Source organism: Myotis lucifugus, unplaced genomic scaffold (assembly GCF_000147115.1).
Source record: "Myotis lucifugus unplaced genomic scaffold, Myoluc2.0 scaffold_32, whole genome shotgun sequence".
NCBI classification, from domain to species: domain Eukaryota; kingdom Metazoa; phylum Chordata; class Mammalia; order Chiroptera; family Vespertilionidae; genus Myotis; species Myotis lucifugus.
Genome location: NW_005871080.1, coordinates 7,786,947 through 7,798,387, shown reverse-complemented (window position 1 = coordinate 7,798,387; position 11,441 = coordinate 7,786,947). Strand labels below are relative to the sequence as shown.

The following is an 11,441-nucleotide window of genomic DNA, read 5'->3' as shown; positions in this document are numbered from 1 at the left end:
GCATCATGGTGAACGCGCAGAACTTATACACGATTTGGGGAGTTTGAGACTCCGCGAAGAGAAAGTGACTCATTGACGTCCGGGGGTCTCCCCGTAGGCCGTGTGAGACTGTGTTGCATGAGGACATGTGCAGACCAGAATGTGAGTTGCAAGAAATATTTAAAGTGAAGTATACCATATTTTCTCCAACCAGGATTGCTGTATCCAGCAATGATTTCAGTCAGAATCGAACTTCGAATAAAGAGCTTCTCAGATAAGGACAAGCTAAAGGAGTTCCATCACCACTAAACCAGTATTATATGAAATGCTGAAAGGTATCCTTTAAGAGGCGGAAGAAGAAAAAGGTAAAGATACAAATTGTGAACAACAAACATGCATCTATCAACAAGTGAATCTAAGAATCAAGTGAATAAATAATCTGATTTACAGAATAAACTGGTGATTATAATGAATCAGGGACATAGAAAGGGAATGGACTGCCTATTCTTGGGGGGGAAAGGGGAATGGGAGATGCGGGAAGAGACTGGACAAAAATCGTGCACCTATGGATGAGGACAGTGGGTGGGGAGTGAGGGCAGAGGGTGGGGCGGGAACTGGAAGGAGGGGAGTTATGGGGGGGGAAAAAGAGGAACAAATGTAATCTGAACAATAAAGATTTAATAAAAAATAAATAAATAAAGAGAAAAAAATGGAAAAAAGAGTTATGTATGCATTTGTATTGACATTTTATTTAAATAATAGAGGCCCAGTGCACAAAAATTTGTGCACTTGGGGGGGGGGGGAGGGGGTCCCTCAGCCCATCCTGTGCCCTCTCGCAGTCTGGAACCCCTCAGGAGATAATGACCTGCTGGCTTAGGCCTGCTCCCGGGTGGCAGAAGGCAGGCCCAATCCCTAGGTGCAGCCCCTGGTCAGGCTCAAAACAGGGCCGATTGTGGAGTTGGGGGCGCTGCCCCCTGTCATGCACAGAGCAGGGCGAATCAGGAGGTTGCGATGCCACCCCTAGTCACGTTCAGGGTACAGCCGATTGGGGGGTTGGGTCCCCGCCCCCTGTCACACTCAAGGCAGAGTCGATAGGGAAGTTGAGGCTCCACCTCGTCATGCACAGAGCAGTGCCGATCAGGGGGATGGGGCATTGCCCTCTGTCATGCACAGAGAAGGGCCCATCACGGGGGTTGGAGCTCCGTACCCTGGTCACACACAGAGCAGGTCGATCAAGGGGTTGAGGAGATCCTCTCTGTCACACACAGAGCTAGCCGATCAGGGGTTGGGGAGCTCCCCCCTTGTCACTCACAGAGTAGGGCCAATAGGGGAGTTGGGGCACCGCCCCCTGTCGCACACAGAGCAGTGGCAGATCAGGGGGTTTGGGCGCTGCCCCCTGTCACGCTGATCCCGGTGTTGGGAGGCATATTACCCTTTTACTATATAGAATAGAGGCCTGGTGCATGGGTGGGGGCTGGCTGGTTTGCCCTGAAGGGTGTCCTGGATCAGGGTGGGGGTCCCCACTGGGGTGCCTGGCCAGTCTGGCTGAGGGGCTGAGGGCTGTTTTCAGGCTGGCAGGTGACTGAAGCTCCCAACCACTCCTTTTTTTCTTTTTCTTTTTTTTATTCTGGGCCAGCTTTAGCTCTCAGGCCTCTGCTGCTGAAAGCAGGTTTCTGGCCTTTGTTTACCTTCTGTATTTGATACAATGTTGCGGTCCGGCTGGCTGAAGCCCGGCTGAATAAAGCAGGTTTCTGGGGTTTTGTTTAGCTTCTATATTTGCAACATAGTTGCTTAGAGTTGCAGCTGAGAGGCCGGCAAGTCAGGCGGGGAATGTTGGAGTCTGCCATCACTGGAGCAAGCAAGCCTCCCTGTTCCCTTCAGTGCATGGCTGCTGGCCGCCATCTTGGCTGGCAGTTAATTTGCATATCACCCTGATTAGCCAATGGGAAGGGTAGCGGATGTACGGCTAATTACCATGTTTCTCTTTTATTAGATAGGATATAATGTTATAGATTTATCTTTTCACTACATATATATTTATCTTATCACTTTATAAATGTAGTGAAAAGATAGATCTCATCATAATATTATACCTTAAGAAATACGTACATGTGTCAATAAGATACAGTGAGAGGATAATGCTCAGTATCCAGTTATCCTGGTCGTTGTGAATTGCACTGTTCTCTCTCACTTTGAGATCTGAGTTGGCTGTAAGAATGAACTAGATAGATGGCAGCGTGTTATCTTGGTGTACTTCCAAGTACGTAAAACCAAATACAGTTTTAGAAACATTTTTAGTTCCTGATAAGAATACACTGCAAGAAGGTGTGATTTCCAAGTAAATGCATAATTATTGTGGAGCTTAAAGAGGTTACATGTGGGATGTCTGTGTATAACTGCATTTAAATGTCTTCCATGATGTTCACTAATGTGTACCTTTGTATCTGTTATTCATTTATATATTCTTTGAGTCATTTTAAAAGACTAAATGGAGCCCGAGTCTGTGTCCAGGAGAAGTTGAGGTCCACTTACCACACTGCTGAGACTCATCGGAGCCATCTCCGCAGTCATCGTCATAGTCACAAACAAACTTTTTGGGCACACATACTTTATTCCGGCACATGAAAGCATTCTCATCACACGTATTATTGGGAGCTAAGGAAGACATCACAGAAAACGAAGTTAGATGAGTTCCTGTTTTATCTTCCCCTACCTTAGGAGCTTAGAGAGTGTTTGCTGTTATACTCAGTAGTCCATAGTTATTTAGAATGAAATTTTACATAATATTCAACATATCAGATAAGTTAATAACATGTATTAATACACATTTATTAATATTTTGGAATATATAAATATAAATATAAATAGATAGGCAATTCAAAGTTTTAGTATTAATGCATTCAACTGTTCTAGAGTGAACCCAAAATTTCAGGCCTTTGAGAAATTTGTAAGTTTGCTAAAGGTGGAATCCAAAGGTTCATTATGTGATTTAACAATAAAGATTAAAATAAATACATAAATACATACATACATACATACATAAAAATTTAAAAACTTAATCAAGTGTAATAATGTGGCTGAGTTTTTCTCTCTTCTGCACCAATGCTAGTAAGGGATAAAAACCTTGCTTTATTTGTCAAAAAATGAACCTGAAAATACCAACAAGTGCCAATGCTCATTAAAAAGTGAAAGAATAGTCTAAAGTCTGAGAAAGTTACTGTTTTCAAAATAAAATAAAATAGGTGACTTCCAGAGTTGAAATGGGTTAATACTTAAGGTGTGATGGGCACAACCACAAGTATCACATTAAATTAGGAAATAAAATATCAATCCTTTAAGAAAAGTGACCCATGAAATTTGTGCTCTATCTAGCAAGGGTCCTTACCAGTGGGAAAAATGGTTGATCAAAATGGGCTTTAAAATTTCAGCAGATGTTCAAAAAATGGCAATTTGTGCAGATTAAATAAATTTTTATATAATGTGCATGGAATCATAGAGGTTTGAAGAGATCATATAAACATTTTTAATTATATTTTCTTACATTTAAAGGATAAGTGCTATGATAAAAATTCAAGGTTTGAGAGATTTCCATTGTCAATAATCTGCTATATAATGAATGTTCACTATCTTGTGGTTATCATTTCACAAAATATGCATATATCAAATCATGTTATATACCTAAAACTAATACCATGTTATATGTTGATTATATCTTAATTCTCATCATCATATACGGGAAAGAGAAAGGCTTTGCAAAAAGTCACTCTGCCTCTTACATTTGTATCCTGAGAAAGCTACTTATCCTCTTTGTGCATATTTCTTTCTTTTTTTTTTTTAAGAGAGGAAGGGAGAGGGAGATATAGACATATCAATGATGAGAGAGAATCATTGACTGGCTGCCTCCTGCATGTCCCCTACTGGGTGGGGATCAAGCCCACAACTCCAACGTGTGCCCTGACAGAGAATCGAACCGTGACCTCCTGGTTCAGGGTTGATGCTCAACCACTGACCCACACCCTCTGGACTGTGCATCTGTTTCTTTATGCACTTAATGAAGATAATAAAATCTACCTGATAATTTTTTTGTAAGAACTAGGTAAATTGTAAGAAGCAGATCAGCTCATTTTATGTACTCAAATTCCTAGATGCTCTTTAAATTTCTACCTGACAATTATTTTTGGAAGATCCCCCAAAACACTTCACTGAGATATTGTGGGAATTCACTAATGTAAATAAAAGCACCCACCAAAAATAATGGACATATAATGAACACTTGAAAAAGGTTATATGCCTTCCAACCTTTCCCTTCTATGTCTTAAAAGGCACCTTCCTCAATCCAAAATAACTCTTTCTCCTCTTTGAACTTTATAACTCAGATTATAGCTTTGCTTTTTTATTGAAGTCCTTCCATGAGATTTCTAGGCTTTTTATATATTTCTTTGTGATGACCTAGTATCTTTTATATATATACTAGAGGCCCAGTGCACAAAATTTGTGCACTGGTAGGGTCTCTAGCAGCTGCCAGCTGCCGGCCGGGGCCTCCCTCCCTTCCCCTGGCTGCCAGCTGCCAGCCAGGACCTCCCTCCCTTCCCCTGGCCTGTCCTGTCCCCTAGTTGAACCCCGGACAAATTCCTGGTCGAGGGGACAATTTGCCTACTACACTTTTATTATGTAGGACTAGATGCCCGGTGCATGAAATTCGTGCATGGGTGTGATCCCTAGTCCTGGCTGGTGATCAAAGTGCAAGCATCTACTGTGGAAGGGCAAATCCCAGCTGACCTCTGGGCCCTGGGCAGCACCTGGGCCCCTGGGCCTCTGCCTGCCCCCCTCTGCCTAAGTCATCAAGCTTGAGTCCCCACGCCGAGATGTGGTGAGCGCAGCCAGACACCACAGGCTGGGGCGCAGCTGGGCCTCTGGGCTTCCCAGCGGTGCCGCACAGAAGCCGGGCAGGCAGTGTGTGCTCACCCAGCCAGCCTCGCAGACCTGCTCCTGCATGAACCCACAGGGAGCCCAACCAGCCCCTGTGGTACCAGCAGCTGTGGCACAGCTCACCCAAAAGAGACCGTGTGGGTGTGGGGTGAGCTCCTCATGGCTGTCTGGCACCTGAGCATGGGGGGGGGGGGGCCTTCCCCGGCGCATGAGCCCTGGCATCCCCGGGGAGGGTAGCAGGGGGAGGGAGAGCAAGCTCGGCGGATACCCCACATTCTCACTGCACCTCTGTCCCGTCACCCCCGCCCCCAGATAGCCAGAGAGAGGTTGCAGTGCGTTGCCAATGCCAGCCATGTTCTGCGCCACCCCCTGGTGGTCAGCTCACATCATAGCAAGCAGTTGAATTCCTGGTTAAGGGGACAATTTGCATATTAGGCTTTTATTATATAGGATTTTTCTAACACTTGAGGTATTATAATTATTCACTTACATGCCTATCAGTTCCCTACACAAGGCTGCCTCAAACTCTACAAAGAAAGAAAACCTCTGCTTTCAACTCAATGACTGAAACAGCTACATGAATAGGCAAAACAAATTATATATATGATATATATATATATATATATATATATATATATATATCATATATCATATATATAATATATACATGTGTATATATAAATCTAGTCAAGTATGATTTATGTCCAAGAAATTTATTTAAAAAAACAATATGAAAGCCAGATAGAACCAGCATTACAAATTGCCCATTATAATTAAAGTAAAACTCAGTTACTAATAAGTTCTCTAACTTTGAAATGTGCAACAGCTTATATAACTCCAGTGAATTATGCCAATTTTAATACATGAATTGTTCTTTAAAACACTAAGCAACAGAGGCTTATTTGGCATTAACAGTTTCAGATCACTTGAGGACAATTTATTGTATTTGAGAATAATTTACTTAATAGGACCCATGTGGCCTAAAGTGTTAATACGCCTCCCAGAGTGTTAACTGTTACAATAGCAACACTATACTGGGACCATCTGGATCCCTGAATTGATGTGCAATCCTTTATTATGTAGCCCTCAGCGGCCCCATTGACCTTTACAGACACACACATCCGTTTCAAGATCAAAGTGAATTATTCTACAGTAGCATGGATTCTGTGCACATAAGCCTGCTCAAAGTGTTCTTTCTCCTCTCAGCTTTAGCTATTCCCCTTATACACACACTACATACACACACACTTACATTATGGCTTCAAATACAGTTTTCAAAACCTGAAGGCAGGTCATTGGAGTGACGGTTGGCAGAATTCACTTTTAATGAGCAGAGTTCACAGCCATGTTTTTGTCAATTGCTCAGCTGGGCAGATTCCCTAAGCAACCTTGGGACCCACATTCAAATATTCAGTCTCTACATTTTCTTGATCATGCAAAGGCATTTATCTAAATTTTTATTGTTAAGTAATTCCCTGTAAATTTCCTGAGGTTACCTAGAGTCAGAAACATAGTAAATTGTGTGACCTCCACAGGTGTACCTCTGACCCCCCAGCTTCATTCAGCTCTATCCACACTATTTTCACCTGACCTGAGGGTTAATACCCTATCCATAGGGTTAATAGGTGTTCACTGACCTTCTGATCAGTAGTTACTTGGGATCACAGGAGTCATTTACAGAGTATCTGGAATGAGCAAATCTAAAAGTTGTCACGGCGGGGGAGAGGGGACAGGGTAGAAGATGCTAAATAGAAAGTAACAACCCTATCACACTCACACACATATCAGGGAGTTACATTATCTCAAAAGTGAATGATAAATCTGTTCTGTGTTCACCAAAAAAAGAGAAAAAAAGAAAGATTTTGAAATGCATAACCCAATTGTGCACGTTTGAACGGCTTTGAAGGGATCAGAGGGCTTGCTGAACTGCTATGATGAACATCCCATCTCATTAGTTCTGACACTACCTGTGAGTCCAGGGGGTGAGAAAGTGAGAGCAATGTGATAGGGTGAGCAGTCCACAAGCAAATGTGTGAGCATGTGCGGCCGCTTTCCTACACACACAGCCCCACGCGTGTCCGTACCGCAGCCCGCTGTGGAGAGCTCGTCGCTTCCATTCGGACAGTCCCGCTCACCGTCACACAGCCAGTGTCGCGGCACACAGGCGTGGGAGCCCTGGCAACTGAACATGTCGGCCGCACAGGTGATGGCACCTGAAACCCAAAGGGAAGACGCATGAAGGTCACTGCGTGTCTGCTGGAAAAAGTCTACCATCGACATTCCCTATAGAAAGAAGGGGGGCAGACAAATGTTGCGGACAAGGAAGAGACTGAAGTTACCTGGAATCATCAAATAGTATCCTTCTCCTATAGATGTTTACACATTTCCCTCTCAAAATGCATTCCTTTAGAACTTCAGTTATATCTATGAAAGCTACCTGGCTGAAAATAATGATATTTTCTCTTTGTAAAATATAGCAAAGCACAGAAATGTCACAGAATTTTGAATAAACCAAAAAAGAAATGTTTAAAAGAACTGAACATATCAGGATTTGCACTTAACATAATAACTCATTTAATACTCACAACAACCCCAAACGGTGGAATTGCTATTGATCTCATTTCACAGAAAAGGAAATTGCAAACCTAAGCACCTTGTCTTAACCACTTCTGACATTATTGTTAATCCCCACTCGGTGTTGTTGAAAAGAATAAACGTATGCATATTCTCTTTGTTTTTACACACTTGATAAACAGAACCTATCTTTTCTCTGCTTTATCAATTTAATGTCCCTTTATTTGAATGATGTTGTTTTTCAAATATATACTGCAAAAAAAATAAATGCTTATTGACTTGTAAATTCAAAAAGTCATAGATGCTTCCTCTTCGTTCCTCCTTACATGGGCATAGGGTAAGCATAAAAGAAAAATTAGAAAATGATTCTTTCTCAGGATGTTTCCTTAGCCCCAAGTATAGCTATACATATTGAATGGCACCTTTGTTTGTTATTTACTAGTATATAAAAACTAGAGGCCCAGTGCAGAAAATCGTGCACGGGTACGGTCCCTAGGCCTGGACAGCAATCAGGGCCGATCGGGGCTTTCCGGCTGCCAGCTACCAGCTGGTGCCTTCCTTCCCCTGCTGCTGGCTGCCAGCCAGGGCCTTCCTTCATTCCGCACCGCCCCCTGGTGGTCAGCGCATGTCACAGCGAACAATGGAACTCCTGAGGGGACACTTGGCATATTAGTCTTTTATATATATAGATTTTGTTGAGTCAATTAGTAACTGGATCCTCAAATCCAACTATTCTTTAATTTCACTTTTCTTGTGACCAAAAGCTGCCCATAAAAACATTATAAAAATCATAGTGTTAAGATTACTCAGAAAACATTAATATTCCCAGGAAGAAAAAGACTGAGTAGATTGAGTAAAGATATTTGTTTCCAAACATTTAAGCAATAATCAACATGGATTACTGGATTATCAATATCATCTTCTGGGCCACAGAGTTATTAGGAGCATAAATGCCATTGCTTTCAATGCCAAGTTGTAATATGAGGGGGCAGCAGGGTGAGAAAACAGAACCCCCCAGTGACCTTTTCCAACATAAATAGGCCTTGCCTTGACATATACTTTAGTTTGGAGAACAAGATGGCAAATGAATGCTGAAAAGTCCCCCAGATAATTCAAACTTGCTCATTTGATTGAGGATAAGTGTTAATAGAATTAAGTTTAATATGATATCTATTACTGGAGAAAATAATAAAAACTATTAAATAAATGTTGCTGTCATTTAAAAATGAATTTACCTCCTACCTGTTATGTCGTTAGTACCTTTGAAAATGAAATTATCTTCCTACAGAATTTATTTTTATATTATTTATTCTTCTTATCTATCTTCTCAAGCTTGCCATAAGAACATAGTGTAACTTTCACTATTATACTCTCAATTTGTGCTCTAATTTCTATAATATTTTTGTTATTAAGCTTGAGATTTAAAAATGAACTTTTTTCTGCTTCTGGCCTACGTTTTTATTATTATCCTAATTTATTCTCAAGGTAGGCATAATAGACATAGCATTGATTTGGCTGTTGAGAAATTTAATTCTGTCTGACCTTGGAGAAGACTGGTGTCTGAATTTCACTGTCTGCAAAATGTAGGTTATGACTACATAATTAGTCAGATACCTCAAACTATGAAATAGCATAAGGCTTCATGCAGCTAATTTTCTGGCTCCCTTGATACTGTTCAACAGTTTTTATGTTAAGAGCATGTCAAAACATCATAGTCAATTGGAAAGAAAATGCCCCAAAGAAAAAAACCCATGGCTTCATTCCTCAGTTACCGCTCATCCGAAGACACACTGACTTCCTCAGGGATATGAATCCCCAGGGAGAAGGAAGACAAGCTGAAGGAACTCCACCAGATCCATCCTGTGCACATATGCAGATACGAGGTTTGATTGGTAAGAGTTACTCTTTTACTTAGTATTTCAAAAATCTGAATTCTGTTCCTAGCTCTGTCATCTCTGATCCTCTGAGACCTCGGCAAATATATTAACCTCTGTGAGTTTCTCTTTTTTTATGATCAAATGATGGAAAGGGACTACACTATGATTTCCAAATAGGATCCTCAGGTCTTTGCTTAAGGAAGATTGTGTTTACAGCCCTCATTAGAATATTTGGAGATGGGGATTAAGAATCGACATTTCAACACACTCTGAGAAGGACATTTTGTGCACTCAAGCTTGAGAACCACTGAGATAAACTACTTATAAAGTTCCTTTCCTATCCTAAAATATTAGGTTTGGATCATTGACTGATGTTTGGTCTAAAACAGTAATTTTTATTTGTCACCAGCTTAGTATACAAAATTCAGTCTGTAATTAAATTAAATTATCTGGGTGTTTTGAAAACAGGTAAACATGTCCTTCACGATTTTAATCTTTTAAAAAATATTCTCAGGACACTGATAGATATAGGCATAATAATAAAAATGGACACAGCAATAATATTGCCAGTGACAATAATGATAGATGTGAAAATAACTCTGAAAAATAAAGGAGGAAGCAGAAGAAATATAACAAAAGAGAAGGGAACAAATTCATTTATATAGTACACACTTGTCATGTTGGTTAATCACAAGAGTGACAAAAAGATAGATCATTTTGTACCCACTTAATAGGTAAGGCATTTGAGAAATAAGGAATAAAATGGACCGGTGCCCATGATCACAGAGCTGGAAAATTCAACACTGCATGACTTTAGGTAATTTATCCATTTTGTTACACAGTGCCCAGTCAGAAAAAAAAATAGAGCTATTAATGGAGCCATTTAAGGTAGGGTTAAACAAAGAGTACACAATATTATTGTAAAGACTGGAAACTTGCTCAAACCATTGTAAGGAACTAATTTTTCCGTTGAAATTAAAGAAAGATTTAATAGCAAATAGAAACAAAGTAGTTAAAAGGCACTGGCCAGGTGTCTACTTGATTGCTGATTTCTTTTTCTTTTCAGAGCTTTATCAGAGCGATCTTTTTATATTTACCTTTATCTGTTGGATAACTAAGTTGTTTCAGCTGTATAAATAAAAAGTAAATTTTGGTTAACTTAAATACAAGAAAATAAAGTGTCTGATTTCAAAGGATAGCTCCAATTTTATGTTATTTCCAGAGAACTTCAGGTTAGCTTGAACATTATAAAATCTTATATACATGTTTCCATAACCTAAAGAGTGGGCCAGACACCTGACATTTAATGAATTGGTAAGTATACTTAACTCTATTTGTGCATCTTATTCAATGATTCAGGAGCTTTTCTCTCTAATATGAGGATGAAAGAGCTATGAAATACAGCTTTTATAATGAGTAAAGAGTATCCTATATAATAAAAACAGAGTATGCAAATTGTTGTCGGGGAGTTTGACCAGGGGGGAAGGAAGGGAGTACCCAGCTGGCAGCCGGCAGCCACTAGGGACCCTACCAATGCAAGGATTTCGTGCACTGGGCCTCTAGTATATCTATAAATACAAACATATATAGAAACAGATCAGAGAGACAGATAGACATAAATAAATTATAAATTGGTCAAGTATAATAAATTCATAGAAATAATATTTCTTCCTTCTTTTTACCCCTTAAGAAATCCAGTTAATTCCATATAAATTATTTGTTAAATGTTTATTATTTAAAAGTAATTATATTGGCTGTGTAGTTAACATACATTAATTAAATATAGATGTTAAAACTATACCTCTAATTATACAAAGCTGAATTTTATTTTATTTTATATGAAGGAATAGAAAGTTTTATTTTGTTCCTTTTTATTGAATTTATTAGGATGACACTAGTTAACAAAACTATACAGGTTTCAGGTGCACAGTTCTACAACACATTATATGTACACCGTATTGTGTGTGTGTTTAAGTACATTTCAAAATAATATATAATAGCCACCTTCCTTATTTCCCATTGAAGACAAATCAATAATAATCCTATATAATAAAACCCTAATATGCTAAGTGTCCGGTTGTC

At 39.9% G+C, this 11,441-nt stretch overlaps 1 protein-coding gene across 1 annotated transcript in view; it reads right to left on the bottom strand.

Annotated features, from left to right (window-relative positions):
* Positions 1–11,441, bottom strand: part of LRP1B (LDL receptor related protein 1B) — a 1,324,618-nt gene that overhangs the window by 247,868 nt on the left and 1,065,309 nt on the right. The window contains exons 48-49 of the mRNA XM_023752441.1: positions 6,993–7,121; positions 2,512–2,634 (exon numbers count right to left, since the gene is read on the bottom strand). Of these exons, the coding sequence (XP_023608209.1) occupies positions 2,512–2,634; positions 6,993–7,121 (252 nt within the window). The remainder of the gene's footprint in view (positions 1–2,511; positions 2,635–6,992; positions 7,122–11,441) is intronic.